Source organism: Phoxinus phoxinus (genome assembly GCF_949152265.1).
Source record: "Phoxinus phoxinus genome assembly, chromosome: 3".
NCBI lineage: Eukaryota > Metazoa > Chordata > Actinopteri > Cypriniformes > Leuciscidae > Phoxinus > Phoxinus phoxinus.
The window spans coordinates 44,334,371-44,349,184 of record NC_136878.1 but is presented as its reverse complement, the minus strand read 5'-3'; the positions used below and the strand labels follow the sequence as shown (position 1 = coordinate 44,349,184).

Below are 14,814 nucleotides of genomic sequence, written 5' to 3'. Positions count from 1 at the left end.
TCAGTAAAGCTTTACACATAAGCAATTATAGTTTGACAATATTCCACTTTTAAATGAATATATTTAAGTCCCCCTGTGGTGAAAATCAAGGTTTTAATGTTGTTTATTTGTCTATGTTTTTTTTAATATGCTTAGACAAAAAGATGTTTAAATATGTAATTTTGGTGATCAAAGTCGAGTTTTAAGGGATAAAATGATTGTCTACAGGGGGACTTTAAATCTTTTCAAAGTGCTTTTAAACTATTTGAGAATCTATATAAATGAATAAATTCAGTTGATTCACTCGCATTATTATAGTCAGATATTTTCATCAGCAAACTTTCATGGCATCAGCAGTGTTTCGTCCTGCCTCGGAAATTAGTTAAAATTCATGCACTGCATCCAAAAATCTAATAATTCCCTAGTATAGAGCTCGGGCGTAGACGTTATGGAACGGTGCATTGTGGGTAGCGGCGGCCATTTTAGATGCAGTATTTGAAAAACAGTAGACGAAAAGCCCTCAAATGACCTACTACTTCCGGTGAGATTCTGAAGTGTGCATTCGATAGACACTTTACTATCCCATGAGGCCACGGGACGGGAGAGGATTTATGAATATACACAACTGACGCTGGTAGGTCACGTGACAGTAACAACATGGCGGATGTAGTACTTCCGAATTTCATTCATACTACCCATATTCATACTATATAGCGCATACTGTTTTAGCGTTCGCAAAAAGTGAATTCAAATTCTAACGTTTTCACACAGACAGTACACAATTTTGGACGCAGCGATGACATTTTTAATGACGATACTGTAAGATTGGAAGATATTTGAAAGGAACAAAGACATTTGCTTTTCTTCTCCTCTTCTCTAAAGGCACAACGGTGCTGATAGTGATCTAGGCCTGTAGGCCAGAGGTTTGGACAATGGGGGAAGTTGTGATTGTCTGATTGGTCAGTTTGAATATCTCACAACTGGGTGTTAGTCACATGGTCGGGGGAAATTATAAAAGAGGATTGTAACGCTTGTTCTGTCTCTTTTCGGATGCTGGCCTGCTCTTGAGCCAAAGGCCCTCTGCCTTTGGCTCTCTCTCTTTCTCTTTCTCTCTCTCTCTTCCTTCCTTTCTCTCTCTCTCTCTGGTAACATTTTACATTTATGCTGGACACAATTAATGGTTTAAGTTATTATCATATGCACCTATTTTGTAACTATTTTAAGTGTAAACGTAACCTTAATTTGTCACATTGAACCTTTTTAATTAATTGAGTCAGATTAAACCGAGATGATTGCATATGAGAACATGTCTCTTATTTAACCAAATTACTTTGCGAAGCTAAAAAGACTGTAACATGCGCGTCCTTCACCGGTTGGCCGGAAACCGTATGTTGGGCCGATCAGCCGGGTCTTACAATACCATTATTTTCAGCAGAGAAGGGAATTGTGCCGACTCTCCCATGAGAAGTAATTAAACGTCCAGGCTGGATTTGTCTGATTTTAAACCAACTTTGAATCTCAAAGTTTGTTCAACTAGACTAGTATTGTTCACATCAGGTTTCTTTACAAGCTTAACCAGCATAATATCTTTTTATCAGAACAGCATGGCTATGCGCAAAACCAGTAATAATCACCCTGGACCAGCAACAAAATTCCACCTATGTTTGAATTCACATAAAAAATCCTCCATAGTATGGAGCTTATAATATGACAAAATGATTTGAATTTGAATTGTTTACATTTGAATTATTGACAAGTGTAATCTAACAAAATTTAATATTATGTGGAATTTTAAATAGTTCTGAATTTGATTTCTTTAAACGAATATTGAACATTTGAAATTTAACAAATTTAAATGTTTTTATGGCTGAATTTTATAGACATGTCTTTTTAAACAGCTGGGGTTTTTTTGTCCTGAATTCTTAAACTGCAAATATACAGTTTTAAAAAATACAGATTCAAGTTTTCAAGAAGAAGAAGAAATTCAGAACTTCAAATTCAGCTTTCTGAAACTCAAAACGCAGAAAATTCAGATCGTACAGAGAGTAGGTCACAGGTCATCCACAGTGAAGAGCAGAGGCTCTCAGGAAAGCCGAACGGAGCATTTTAGCCAATAATTCAAATTCAAATCATTTTGTCATATTATAAACTCCATATTTTTGCTGGTTAATCTGCTTGTGTGTCCTGCATATCATAACTCACTCTGTGTTTTTCAGTTTGAGCGTGTCTGCGTGTTCGGGAATGCCATAGACGTGTTCCACACCAGGCAGAGAAAAATCTAAACTAATAGATGATGGACCTGAATTCAAATGGAGATAAAAAATATTTTTTTAAAAAGTTTAAACAAACAAACTTGACTGAGTTTATATTACCGATATTCAACTGACCATGTTATAGAATAAAATGGGAAAAATGTAACCATATTTCAATGTACCATTGGGCTTTGAATCACTATGAGATTTAAATGTTTCCTCCCACATGCCCGGTTTATCCTCTTCTTCTTTGATCTGTCCATCCTAAATGAATAAAAGAAAACAAAAAAGTTAAAATTAAAACAGCTAGGTTTATATTTTAACACTAATATAAGGAGTCTCTTTAAGGATTTGTTCACTCCAGAATTAAAATTTCCTGATAATTAACTCTCCCCCACGTCATCCAAGATGTTCAAGTCTTTCTTTCTTCAGTCGAAAAGAAATGAAGGTTTTTAAGGAAAACATTCCAGGATTTTTCTCCATATAGTGACTTCAATGGTCCAACGGGTTTGAAGGAATAAGAGTCTTATCTAGCCAAACCATCGCTAATTTTATAAAAAATATATCATATATATACTTTTGGTCCCACTTTATATTAAGTGGCTTTAAGTACTATGTACTTACATAGAAAAATAAGTACAATGTACTTATTGTGTTCATGTTGTATTGTAAAATACTTTTTGCTGCTATTGCGGTGTGATACGGGTAAGGTTAGGGACAGGTGTGCTGGTATGGGTAGGTTTAAGGGTGGGTTAAGGTGTAAGGGAAGGGTCAACTGTGTAATTACAAATGTAATTACATAAATTAATTACCGCTGGAATTACAATCAGGTATTTTTAAAATAGAAGTACAATGTAAAAACATGTATGTACACAAGTCCATTGTATCAAATTATTAATTTCAATGTTAGTACATAGTAGTTAAAGCCACTTAATATAAAGTGGGACCATACTGGTCAATCACAAATGCATTGTCATCACGTTGAAAGGTCAAGCGTGACGTAGGTGGAAGAACCGACCAAGTGTTTACAAAGCGAACGTGCAAAGACTAGTCAAACGTTATTTACAACAAAAAAACCCAGCTAAAACAACGATGTCGGACGATTTTGAAGCTGGAGGAGAAAATAAGATAAAGGTAGCTTTTTGCCCTACCCTACCTTTTTTAACCAGAACACACGTGATCTTTTCAACGTAATGTGTCACAGCTAGTGCAAGACGAGAATTTGCGATAAACGGAGCAAGTATATAAATGTAATTTTTTTTTCTAGAAAATGACTGATCGTTTCGCTAGATAAGACTCTTATTCCTCGGCTGGGATCGTGTCGAGACTTTGAAGCTGCACTGAAACTCACATTTGAACCTTCAAACCGTTGGACCATTGAAGTCACTGTATGGAGAAAAATCCTGGAATGTTTTCCTCAAAAACCTTCATTTCTTTTCGACTGAAGAAAGAAAGACATGAACATCTTGGATGACGTGGGGGAGAGTAAATTATCAGGAACTTTTAATTATGAAGTGAACTAATCCTTTAATGCTTAACACTTAACATGATCTATGTCTAATAACATATTAAGAGTTCAGTTATTGAAAAACACACACACACCTCGTCGGATTGCTTCTCCACACTCTCCTGTCCTGTCATTTCCTCCGACTCACTTTTACTGGAAAGTAGACAGATTCTCTTAATAAAAATACATAGTACAACTATACAAACGTAAATCTTGTAAAGAAGGGTGAACTTTAATAAGTTCTTGAATAAGAGATGCATCAATACGACTCATTGACTAAAATTGACTTAGCAATTAGATTTTTTTTTTTAAGCACAAATATATGGTGATTCTACAACAAACACAAGCATTTGTTGATTTTTGTTTGACTGGCCACTGCTATTAAAGGGATAGTTCACCCAAAAATGGAAATTATGTCATTAATTACTCACCCTTAAATATAAACATTCATCAACTCACACAAGCTTGAGACACACGTGCGAGAACCAATGCGGTTCATTCTCATGTGTCAAGCAGGTTCGGTTGAGCTTCGGTTTCAATGTGAATAAAAGCTTAAATTAAATCTGTTCATCTTATAAACCGATCGTGTCTCTTCAGAAAATTTGGACTAAACCGCTCAATTCATATGGATTAGTTTTACCATCTCCTTATGAATGTTTTGAAGCATCAAAGTGGAAGTTGCGTTGCTGTCAATGGAGGGACAGAAATCTCTCAGATTTAATCAAAAAAGATCTTCATTTGTGTTGTGAAGATGAAAGAAAGTCTTACGGGTTTGGAACGACATGAGGGCGAGTAATTAATGACAGAATACTCATTTTTGGTTGAACTATCCCTTTAAATGCATGTTAAACAGAGCATGTGTCAACCTGACTTTTCAAACAATAATCTGGTTAAATCTGAAAAACGTAATTGTGTAGGTGACAACACTATTTTTAACAATGGTTGTAATAAACTATCTGAGCAATGGTGGGAGGAGTTAGTAGCCCCTTTCACACATAGTCTTTACTGGTAAATTACCGTTAAGAGATCATGTGTGAAGGACCAAGTTGGTTTTGGCAAGTTACCAGAATGAAAAGTTAATTTACGATTTAGCTGTATTTTGGTGCTGATATGTGAATAAGATCTTAATTGTAAAAAAAAGCCAGAAACACCATTGCTTGTGTGAACAGCATAATCGTGCATTTACCGGTAAAGTTATTCTGGTAATTTTTTGGTAATTTACTGGGATTACTGTGTGAAAGAGGCTTGTGAAACAGAGGGTTGGCTAATTTGCACAATGTAAACAGACACGACACTGCCTAATTAAAGATTATATTTTGGCATTAAATCTTTAAATCTTAATAAAGAAAAATTGATAACTAATTTGTTCACAAAACATTTTTTTTTCATCCATTATAACAAAGGAGGAAATGTTTTTGTTGAGATGCATGTAGTGGTATTTAAGTGAGGAACATAAATAACATTATAAAAATCATGTTATATATAAAGGTTTGAGATTAACATTTGTCAAAAGCAAATACAATTGACTTTGGTAAATAAATAAAACATTTAACGGAGCAAAATACATTTTTTGTTTAACCAAATACATTTCCATGGTCCGTAAATGTTTATGATCCACCAACAACTGACAGGTGTGACAAAAAAGTACATTTTGAACCCAGCAGTTTAAGCTTGTAGATGAAAAGTCAAAATGAATGCCCATAATACCAAAATCAATGCATCATTGTGACTGGTACACTAAAGATAACACTATTTTAGGTAGCACAATTACTACCGTATTTCAATATAGAACACACTTCTTTATTAATACTAAATCAAAAGCAAATAGTGTACTATTTGATTAAAGTGTACAAGCATGATTCATTTGGAGAACTACAGATATTTACACTACTGTTGATTTAAAAAAAAAAAGGGATGCATGATATATCGTCCACCATATCGGTATCGGCCGATATATGATAATTATAATGTTATTGTTATCGGCCCGATAAGAAAATTTGGCCGATATATTAAAGCCGATAAATAATGGATTATTTCCTTCAGCTGAGACACTTCAGCTTCACACTGTTCACCATGATGGTTGTGAATTGCTTCAAAAAGGAAGTGCAACAAGTCTGTCATATTGGCTATATAAAAAGATAACTTGAACATTATAATTGTGTGGTTGGGACATGGCTTTTAATGGTGAGATTTGTAATCAGGCTCTCAAAATATATCGGTAATCGGCTTTCAAATGTAAAGAAATATCGGTTGTCAGTATCGGCCAAAATTTTCATATCGATGCATTCCTAAAAAAATTAAAAACATTGATAAATGTTCATCAAACAATACGTTTAATGAAGTGAAATAAACTATGAAGTAAATCTACGATTATTTACAGTCAAGAACTGGACAAATGGATGTTACCTAGAGAAAATGCTCTTGAGCGAGTCCCACATGCTACCAACTGTGCTACTTATTTTATGAGAGATACTGCTGAGCGTGACAGAGGAGAGGAAAGTTGAGAAAAAGAGGGGAAGGAAAATAGAATGTGATGAGAATTTCAGTAAAAACATTTACAAACGTATTTCTGAATGAGATATCTGACACATTTAAATGTTCAGGTTTTATCTAAAAGATACAAATCCCAGAACCCAATTTTTCAAACGAATGTGTCATTTTAACCTGATGTCGATTTTGCTGTGAAAGAAAATTAAATAAGATCACGATCATAAAACACCACAGTACAATACCAACCCAAACAGTGACCGTATGTATGGACTGCAACAGTATAGTTTAAAAAAATCCATAATGACTTTTGTTAATAATGAATAAATCCTTCAAGACAAACCTACCATGGATCCAAGGTTGTTGGAATATATTTTTTGCAGCCATTTCAAAATGTTCCCATGCATATATACGGTATTCTTTATAATTATATATCAATGACTGCTTATATTTAGCAATTTCACACCTTATTGTCATTGCGGTTTAATTCACATCAGTGGTTGTTGATCACAGAATTTGATTTGGCTCAATACTTTATTGCAATTTTATTTTTGCAAATTCCCATGAAGAAATTGAATGGGAAAACCAGAAGTCAAGTCACTGAAAAAGTGGCCGATCATTGTTGTGCTCTATTGGGCTTAGATAACAGCAGTCCTGCGTCAACAAGAGTTAGTGCGGCGAGAGAAAGACAGAAATGAAACGAGAAGCAACAGCAAGAATCAAAGTAGAGCGTGTTGTGGAGAAGTTGTGAGAGATCTTAACCCTCAGATCTTAAAAACAGTGAACAAAGAAAGAGCTATAGAAATATTATTTTCATTGCATGCCAGCAGCAGGAAACCCCTTACAAGGAGAGTTCACCCAAAAAATATTTACTCAACCTCGTGTCGTTCCAGGCCCAAAGGATTTCTTTCTTCCGCAGAACACAATGTTTCAACAGTTTTTGTCCAAAGTAAGTCAGACACACAAAAACCCAAGATATTTGTCAAAATAAATACATTTGTATTAATCTTTATTAAAGGGATACTTCAGGATTTAGCATTAAGCTTTGTATCAGTAGAAAACCTGTAGTATTCCAAATTACCGTGCTTCCCTGCCTCATATCCCCCTGAGACGAGAGATTTATGTATTTTTTGTCTGTAAAAATCCTCAGATGATGCAAAAATCGTCATTTTGCGTCATCGGAGGCTTTTTTGGCCAGAGGCTCGAGACTACAGTCAGTAGAAGGCGCTAGATCTGCATGTTTTCAACCCCGCTCATAGAGGGAGGATCTCACTCACAGAATGTACAAATAGTGTCAGCCATCTTTTATTTGAAGCTAAGCTAACAGGCTCTTATTCTGTGGAGAAAGCGGAGTAGTAGCGGTGACCATCCTCTTTTTCCCGGACATGTCCGGCCGTCGAGATCGTCCAAAATGTCGGGGATTCGGCTTTTGCTTTCTGCAGTCGCCATTCATTGTTTACATGCACACCTTTTGTTTCAATCTAACTGAATTCATTCCGATCGGTGAATCTGAATGTAGTGTTTACATGAACGCTAAACAAGTGATGGGTTGATGTGCGTTTTAGCATTGCTAAGAAAATTCCCGCTCCTCCGTGAGAGATACGAGACCGGTGCGTCTCACAGGCGCCGCTCATCAGTAATCACGCCACCGGCCTCGCGCCGTTCTCCCGCGGCCGTCAGTCTCGTCCCGCTCCCCGCAGTAAACATGATGAATGGCGACTGTAGAACGCAGAAGTCGAATCCCGGACATTTTGGGCGGTCTCAAAATCCCGGGCAGACTCGTCACAGAGACTCACTAGTAGCCTAGCCTTGGTGTTTAACTGCGCTGTTACCGGTAGCCGTGGCCTCGTAGGGCAGTGAAGCAAGTGCATTCTGGGACTTGTTGTCTTTCATCCACATGAGAGACAAATACATTTTCTGGCTTTTCTCAGTCTAGAAGGCTCCAAATTGAACATTTCTACTACATAAATGACCCATTTTAAATACACATTCATCTTTACAGAGGTGAAGTATCCCTTTAAGAAATAAGCCTTAAGAGTCTGTATGGATATGAGGATGAGTAAATGACGACAGAATTTTCCCTATCCATCAAGAAAATCCTTGTGACTAAAGGCTGGAATACACTACATGACTTTTAAAATATGAACAACATACACTTAGAAAAACTCGGCATCACACACACTACCAGTCATTCTGAACACAAAAACACACACAGAAACACACGCCTCGTTGCTAGGAGATGCAGGACAAAAAAACAAAAAGAAGTGTTCAAATGATCAAACATGTTTAAAGTGCCCCCATTAATTAAGTGCCCTTCTCCTAATTTTGTTTCGGACGTCTCCTACAATAGGTTTATATGCATCAAAGGTCAAAAAACACTTTAAATATACATTTCAGCATCACTACTTTTCTCACAGTGTGAGATGGTTCGATTAAGGATTCGGTCTCTCAAACCCCGCCTTTCCGAGAACCTGCTCTGCTCTGATTGGTCAGACTGCCAAGTCTATTGTGATTGGTCGACTGTTTACAACTCGTGTGAGAAACTGAATGTTCATTACCATATCTAATTATTCATCTCCAGATCTTCCTCAGCACTTGATACACAGCGATACGAACAGCATCAGTTTTATCGTATCAATCCCAGTTGTAATAGTTCCCAATTATAACTATAAACATGACTGCCCGATGGCCCGGGGCCAGTGTTAAATCCACTCGGAAACGTTTTAAATCTTGACATTTTAAACATTCAGGTGATTGTAATTCAGATGATTTAGGTGAAAAAATATCATGCGTTGGTGTGGATGCTAATATAATTATCATTAGTTATATTTCTTGGTGTGAAGGGGCCTTGAAGTGAAAACTGTGCACCCATGAGAGTAAGGACTTATCAATATAAAAGGAAGAAAGAGAAAAAAATGTATATAAAAAAATGAATCAGAAATAAAGCCCAAGAAAGCAGTGCAATTTTTTTTTAGTATTAAGTATTATTGGTTCAGCAGAGGCAATATCTGTAATAAACTTGTTGAATGAGACGCCCTTTCTGTCCGATTTGTGTTGCTGTACTCACGTGTCCTTGCGTGCTCGTAGGTGCTCGAAGGCCAGCAGGCCCCGGGAGTTCAGTGACATGAGCACTTGAGGACCCTCAACGATGTCCAGGCGAAACGGCTGAGCGCTTACGATGAGCCGCCGCTCTTTCCCACCCAGACACAACACCAGACTATTCTCATCCTGAGACACCACTGACAGCCTGAAGACAGACACAAGAGTCAAGTCAAGTCATCTTCATTTATATAGCGCTTTTAACAATGTAGATTGTTTCAAAGCGGCTTTACAGAGAAAAACGGATAATTTAAGGTAACAGAGATTGTTTTGGCTTTATAGCGGTTCTTGAATAAAGATATTTTTTCAGCTAAAGTTAGTTTTGATTGATTTCCTTCTGCCGCAACGATCATTAGTTATTAAATTAGAGACCGCTAAGACGACACCGTTCTCTCTACACAGACTTTAAACTCGAACCTGTGAGAAACGCTGATGGCGCTCACGTCAAGAATTAATTCTATAGTTATGCGCATTTGAATATATGTCTTTCCCTACAAACCATATATATATAGCGGTTGACCAAGAACAACTGCTTTCTATTTGAATGTAGTTTAAAACATGAATTAGATCCTTCTAATATGCTGATTTGCTTTTCAAAAAACATTTCTTATTAAAAACAGTTGTGCTGCTTCATATTTCTTTTTCATATAATAGTGATACACAACAATTCAAAAGTTTGGGGTAATTTTTTTAAATAAAAATTTATATTTTTATTCAAACAAGGATGCATTAAAGTGACAGTAAAGACATTTATAAAAGATTTCAATTTTAAATGCTGTTCTTTTGAACTTTCTATTCATCAAATGTATCACAGTCTCCACAAAAATATTGATAATAATCATAAATGTTTCTTGAGCATCAAAACATCAATGATTTCTGAAGGATCATGAGACACTGAAGACTGGAGTAATATCGCTAAGACGACACCGTTCTCTCTACACAGACTTTAAACGCGAACCTGTGAGAAACGCTGATGGCGCTCACGTGCGCATCAAGAATTAACTCTATAGTTAAGCGCATTTGAATATATGTCTTACCCTACAAACCAAGTCTTAACAAACTACTTGTCTGGCCGTAAACATTTTTAGACAGAATTTTATCACTTCAGGGTAGATACGCGAAACCGAAAATTATCCTGACACGCTTTATCTGTAGAGTGGTAGACTAGTTGGCACTTCAGCACTGCGGTGTCAAGACATCCAGATGTTAATCATGACCAGAACAACGCAGCTCAATGATGAGAACTCGCATAATGGGGGAAAATTACAATACACAAAATGTAACCTACTCTAGTCAGATAATAAAAACACACTAGGAAACACAAGCAGCTGTTAGTGGTCTTATAGCGGTTGACCAAGAACAACTGTTATCTATTTGAATGTAGTTTAAAACATGAAATAGATCCTTCTAATATGCTGATTTGCTTTTCAAAAAACATTTCTTATTAAAAACAGTTGTGCTGCTTCTAGGGCTGTAACGATACAGCAAACCCACGATTCGGTTCGTATCCCGATTTCTGACCCACGATTCGATACAAACCGCGATTCTTGCGAGGAGGGAGGATTTTAAAAGCCAAATAAATAAATAAATAGCTAAAGCTATAACTCTGTTTTCTTGTAACAAAATACTTTTGAAAAACAAACAGAACTATACTCCATTGTGGAGATGATTCGAGCATGTTAAAAATTCTTCTGAGGTAACCGAGGCTTACTGTCTGTGCTGTAAACCACAAATAATATATTGCCTATTCCGCATGACCCGCATCTCAAGCGCAGGAATAATGCTTGCCACAAAGTGAACGCGCCTATAGAGAAATGCACACTTCCTACGAATTAGCCTAAGCCGCCATTTCTTTATGTTTTGAATTAACGTTAAATCAAGTAAAAGTATTTCAAGCTTTCTAAGTTTCGATTCGTTTATGAGGTGAGCTCCAGTTCACGCGCGCGCCGGTGCCACACACACACACACACACACACACATACAAGCAAACACCGCGCGCTTTGCTCACTTGCTCTGGTGTTTGCTTGTGTGTGTGTGTGTGTGTGTGTGTGTGTGTGTGTGTGTGTGTGTGTGTGTGTGTGTGTGTGTGCTCGCGCGCGCGCGTGTGTGTGCGTGTGGGGGAGAGGTGCGATTTTTGAATAATAATCAAATGATACCCAGCGATCTTCGAATATTATTTTTGCTTGAAATTCCCATACCTAATATGTAAAAGACCCCGTCACAGCCCTAGGATCTATTCTGGACGAGAACAACTAGTCTGTGTCGATCGCGATCTGCCTTCTCATATCGCGACACAGGTTCGTGGATCTGAGTATCGCGATTTCGGTTTAATATCATAAATCGTTACAGCCCTAGCTGCTTCATATTTCTTTTTCATATAATAGTGATACACAACTATTCAAAAGTTTGGGGTAATTTTTTTAAATAAAAATTTATATTTTTATTCAAACAAGGATGCATTAAAGTGACAGTAAAGACATTTATAAAAGATTTCAATTTTAAATGCTGTTCTTTTGAACTTTCTATTCATCAAATGTATCACAGTCTCCACAAAAATATTGATAATAATCATAAATGTTTCTTGAGCATCAAAACATCAATGATTTCTGAAGGATCATGAGACACTGAAGACTGGAGTAATATTGCTGAAAACTCAGCTTTGATCACAGGAATAAATGTATTAATTTATTATTTTTTTAAATATATTCAAATAGAAAACAGTTCTTTTAAATTAATAATATTTGACAATATTACTGTTTTAACTGGATTTTTTAAATAAAATAAATGCAGCTTTGGTAAGCAGAGACTTCTTTCAAAAATATTTTTTACAATTTTACCAACCCCAAACTTTTATACAGTACTATATTATTATTTACTTAACTTATATTTTGGTGTATATGCCTATTATTATTACTATTAATCGCATACATATAATTTAAAAAGCATGTAGCTGAATGCCACAATACAGCAGTTAATATTATACAAGATGTTTTACATTAAAATGTAAAAAACAACTAAAACATTTTCAAATTTTTTCCCTTAAGGGCAGCATTATAATTGTGTGCTTAGGACATCGTTTTTAATGATGAGACTTTAGTTTTGTAATCAGGCTTTCAAAATGTATGTAAAAATTGGGATTTAAATTTATCGGCCAATTTATTGGTTATCGCCTTTCAAATAAAATATTTATATCGGTGCATCCCTAATTATCAGTGATTCTGTCTGCACTGGATACCCTCCAATTCACCGATAGGAAACACTCTCGGTGTTAGAATATTGCAAACCATTTTATTTTGCAAGTAGTCACAAGTTTTACCCTGTAAATCTTCAACGTAAACTACTTAAATAAACACCAAGATGCCCTCATTGAGCAACACTAATGTACATACAGTAAAAGCTGTTCTGATGGTGCGAGTAGATCTGACTTACGGTTCAGTAAGGGGATCAGAGATAAGCACATCTGGAACCTCGTAGCGGGGCTTAAGTGGTTTGAGTTCATTAATCTTCACCCGAGTCATGTTGCCCTGCAGTCTGTACAGCTCAAGCAACAAGCGGACCTACAAACAAACACAAGAGTCTCAAATCTCTCACACTTAGTATGGAGCACAACACAGAGCTGGGCAATATGGCCAAAAATATTATCACAATATTTGTTTCCATATCGATATTTTTCACGAGATTAATTTGCCATTGTTGGGGAAGGAAATGCTTTCCACATATTTTTAAGACCTTAAGAATGAATGTGAACATGTAAATGTGTTTGTTCACAATTAAACTCCACAGAGTAGCTTTTAATTTAGGGGAATCCTTAAAAAGATTACATCGGATCGGATCGTGAAGTGCCTAAAATTTCCAAATGGCATGAAGTTTTCTGGATCTTTTCTTCTATATCGTAACGTCTATATGTGAAATGGCTTCTCCAACGGGAAAAAACATGTAGGGCAGGATTTTGTCCGTCATAAAATTATTGGAGCATTGTCGTTTTCTATTTCTGTGATCTCATGTGTCCGGCCCTTATTGTCCCGCCCTCGCACGTCATTACAAGGGGCGGGAGACTTCAATGTCTTTGATTAAAGATTACGAGGGCAGATGCATTAGAAAATTAAAGAAAGAAATGATGTGCACGAATAAATCATTTACAACACACTGCAATATTTTATCAAAAAATAAGAATGGTGAATAGAGACTTTAACCCAAACAACCAACTTTGAGATGAAGTTATCGGTTAAAGGGATAGTTCACCCAAAAATGAAAATTCGGTCAGTAATTACTCTCCCTCATGTTGTTCCAACCCTGTAAGACTTTCATTCATCTTCAGAAACACAAATTAAGATATTTTTGATTAAATCTGAGAGCTGGATCACTCCTCCATAGGCTTCTGTTGTAATTGACCCTTCGCAGGGAGCTTGATTGACAGGTGATCTGACCAATCATACTTCGCCATCCGCCATTTTGTCCAACAAAGCAGTCAGGAGAGTTAGTAGATTAACATGGAAGGATTTGAACTTGAGAAGCGGAGTGTACTGACGCCTTTCCGCGGTTAAAACAACATTCCTTCTGATGTTCATTCATGTTTATTTGATGCTATAAATGAACTAGAAGGAAGAGATGACCGGTTCACGAGCAGCTTTAACTAAGGCGACACAGCGATCTGTCAGACACATTAAAGAGCCACAAAATGGTATTTATTGTTTAAATTTCTTTTTAAAAATGACCAAATTTGAAAGGTGAGACAATGTTTAATATCAAAAATAACTGAAAAGTAACCTGGTCTGTCCTGTCTGTCAGTGTGTTGTCAGTGTCCTCTCTGCTCCGCGATGTATTTTTCACTGCGTGAGAACATGGTGTGCGTGAAAGCGGGGTAGCTTGTCGGACATAGCGACAGTAACTAAGGGGGGCGGGTCTTTGCGAACAGTCAATTGAAACTTGCCGGCCCAGAAAGTTATTAAAGACATTGTTAAAATAGTCCAAGTGACTATAGTGGCTCAACCTTAAGTTTATCAAGCGACGAGAATACTTTCTGTTAATACCTAAAATAACGAGTTCACGTAGTGTAACAGCGCAGCGCTTCTGTGTTGTACATCAGAACGTAGGCTCACTATTGGCACGCATCACACACATGACCAGCGTCGGCCAATAGCAAGCCTACTTGGACTACTTTAAACATTATGCTTGTTCGACTTGAACCGGCGCTGCACAGACTGATCGGTTTATGACATCAAAGTACAGCGAGAGCGATTCAAATAGCATAAGGAGCCGTCTACTCTCTATTCGCTCTCGCGGTACTTTGATGTCATTCACTGATCGGTCTGTGCAGCGCCGGTTCAAGTTGTAACATTGTCTTCACTAACTTTCTGGGCCGGCAAGTTTAAATTACAATAGAAGTGAGTGAGTGAGACAGCTATCAGATTTAATAAAAAATAACTTAATTTGTGTTCCGAAGATGAACGAAAGTCTAACAACATGAGGGAAAGTAATTACTGACAGAGT

The 14,814-nt window shown here is 36.7% G+C and overlaps 1 protein-coding gene across 5 annotated transcripts in view; it reads right to left on the bottom strand.

Annotated features, from left to right (window-relative positions):
- The window catches only part of ganaba (glucosidase II alpha subunit a), a 38,612-nt gene that overhangs the window by 20,409 nt on the left and 3,389 nt on the right, over positions 1-14,814 (bottom strand). For 3 of the 5 annotated variants that reach the window (XM_079606390.1, XM_079606387.1, XM_079606386.1), the window contains exons 4-9: positions 12,754-12,881; positions 9,293-9,472; positions 6,145-6,210; positions 3,834-3,891; positions 2,414-2,495; positions 2,182-2,278 (exon numbers count right to left, since the gene is read on the bottom strand). In XM_079606390.1, coding sequence (XP_079462516.1) covers positions 2,182-2,278; positions 2,414-2,495; positions 3,834-3,891; positions 6,145-6,210; positions 9,293-9,472; positions 12,754-12,842 — 572 coding nt within the window. In that variant the 5' untranslated portion in view covers positions 12,843-12,881. The remainder of the gene's footprint in view (positions 1-2,181; positions 2,279-2,413; positions 2,496-3,833; positions 3,892-6,144; positions 6,211-9,292; positions 9,473-12,753; positions 12,882-14,814) is intronic. The other 2 variants (XM_079606389.1, XM_079606388.1) reach the window with 1 other exon arrangement.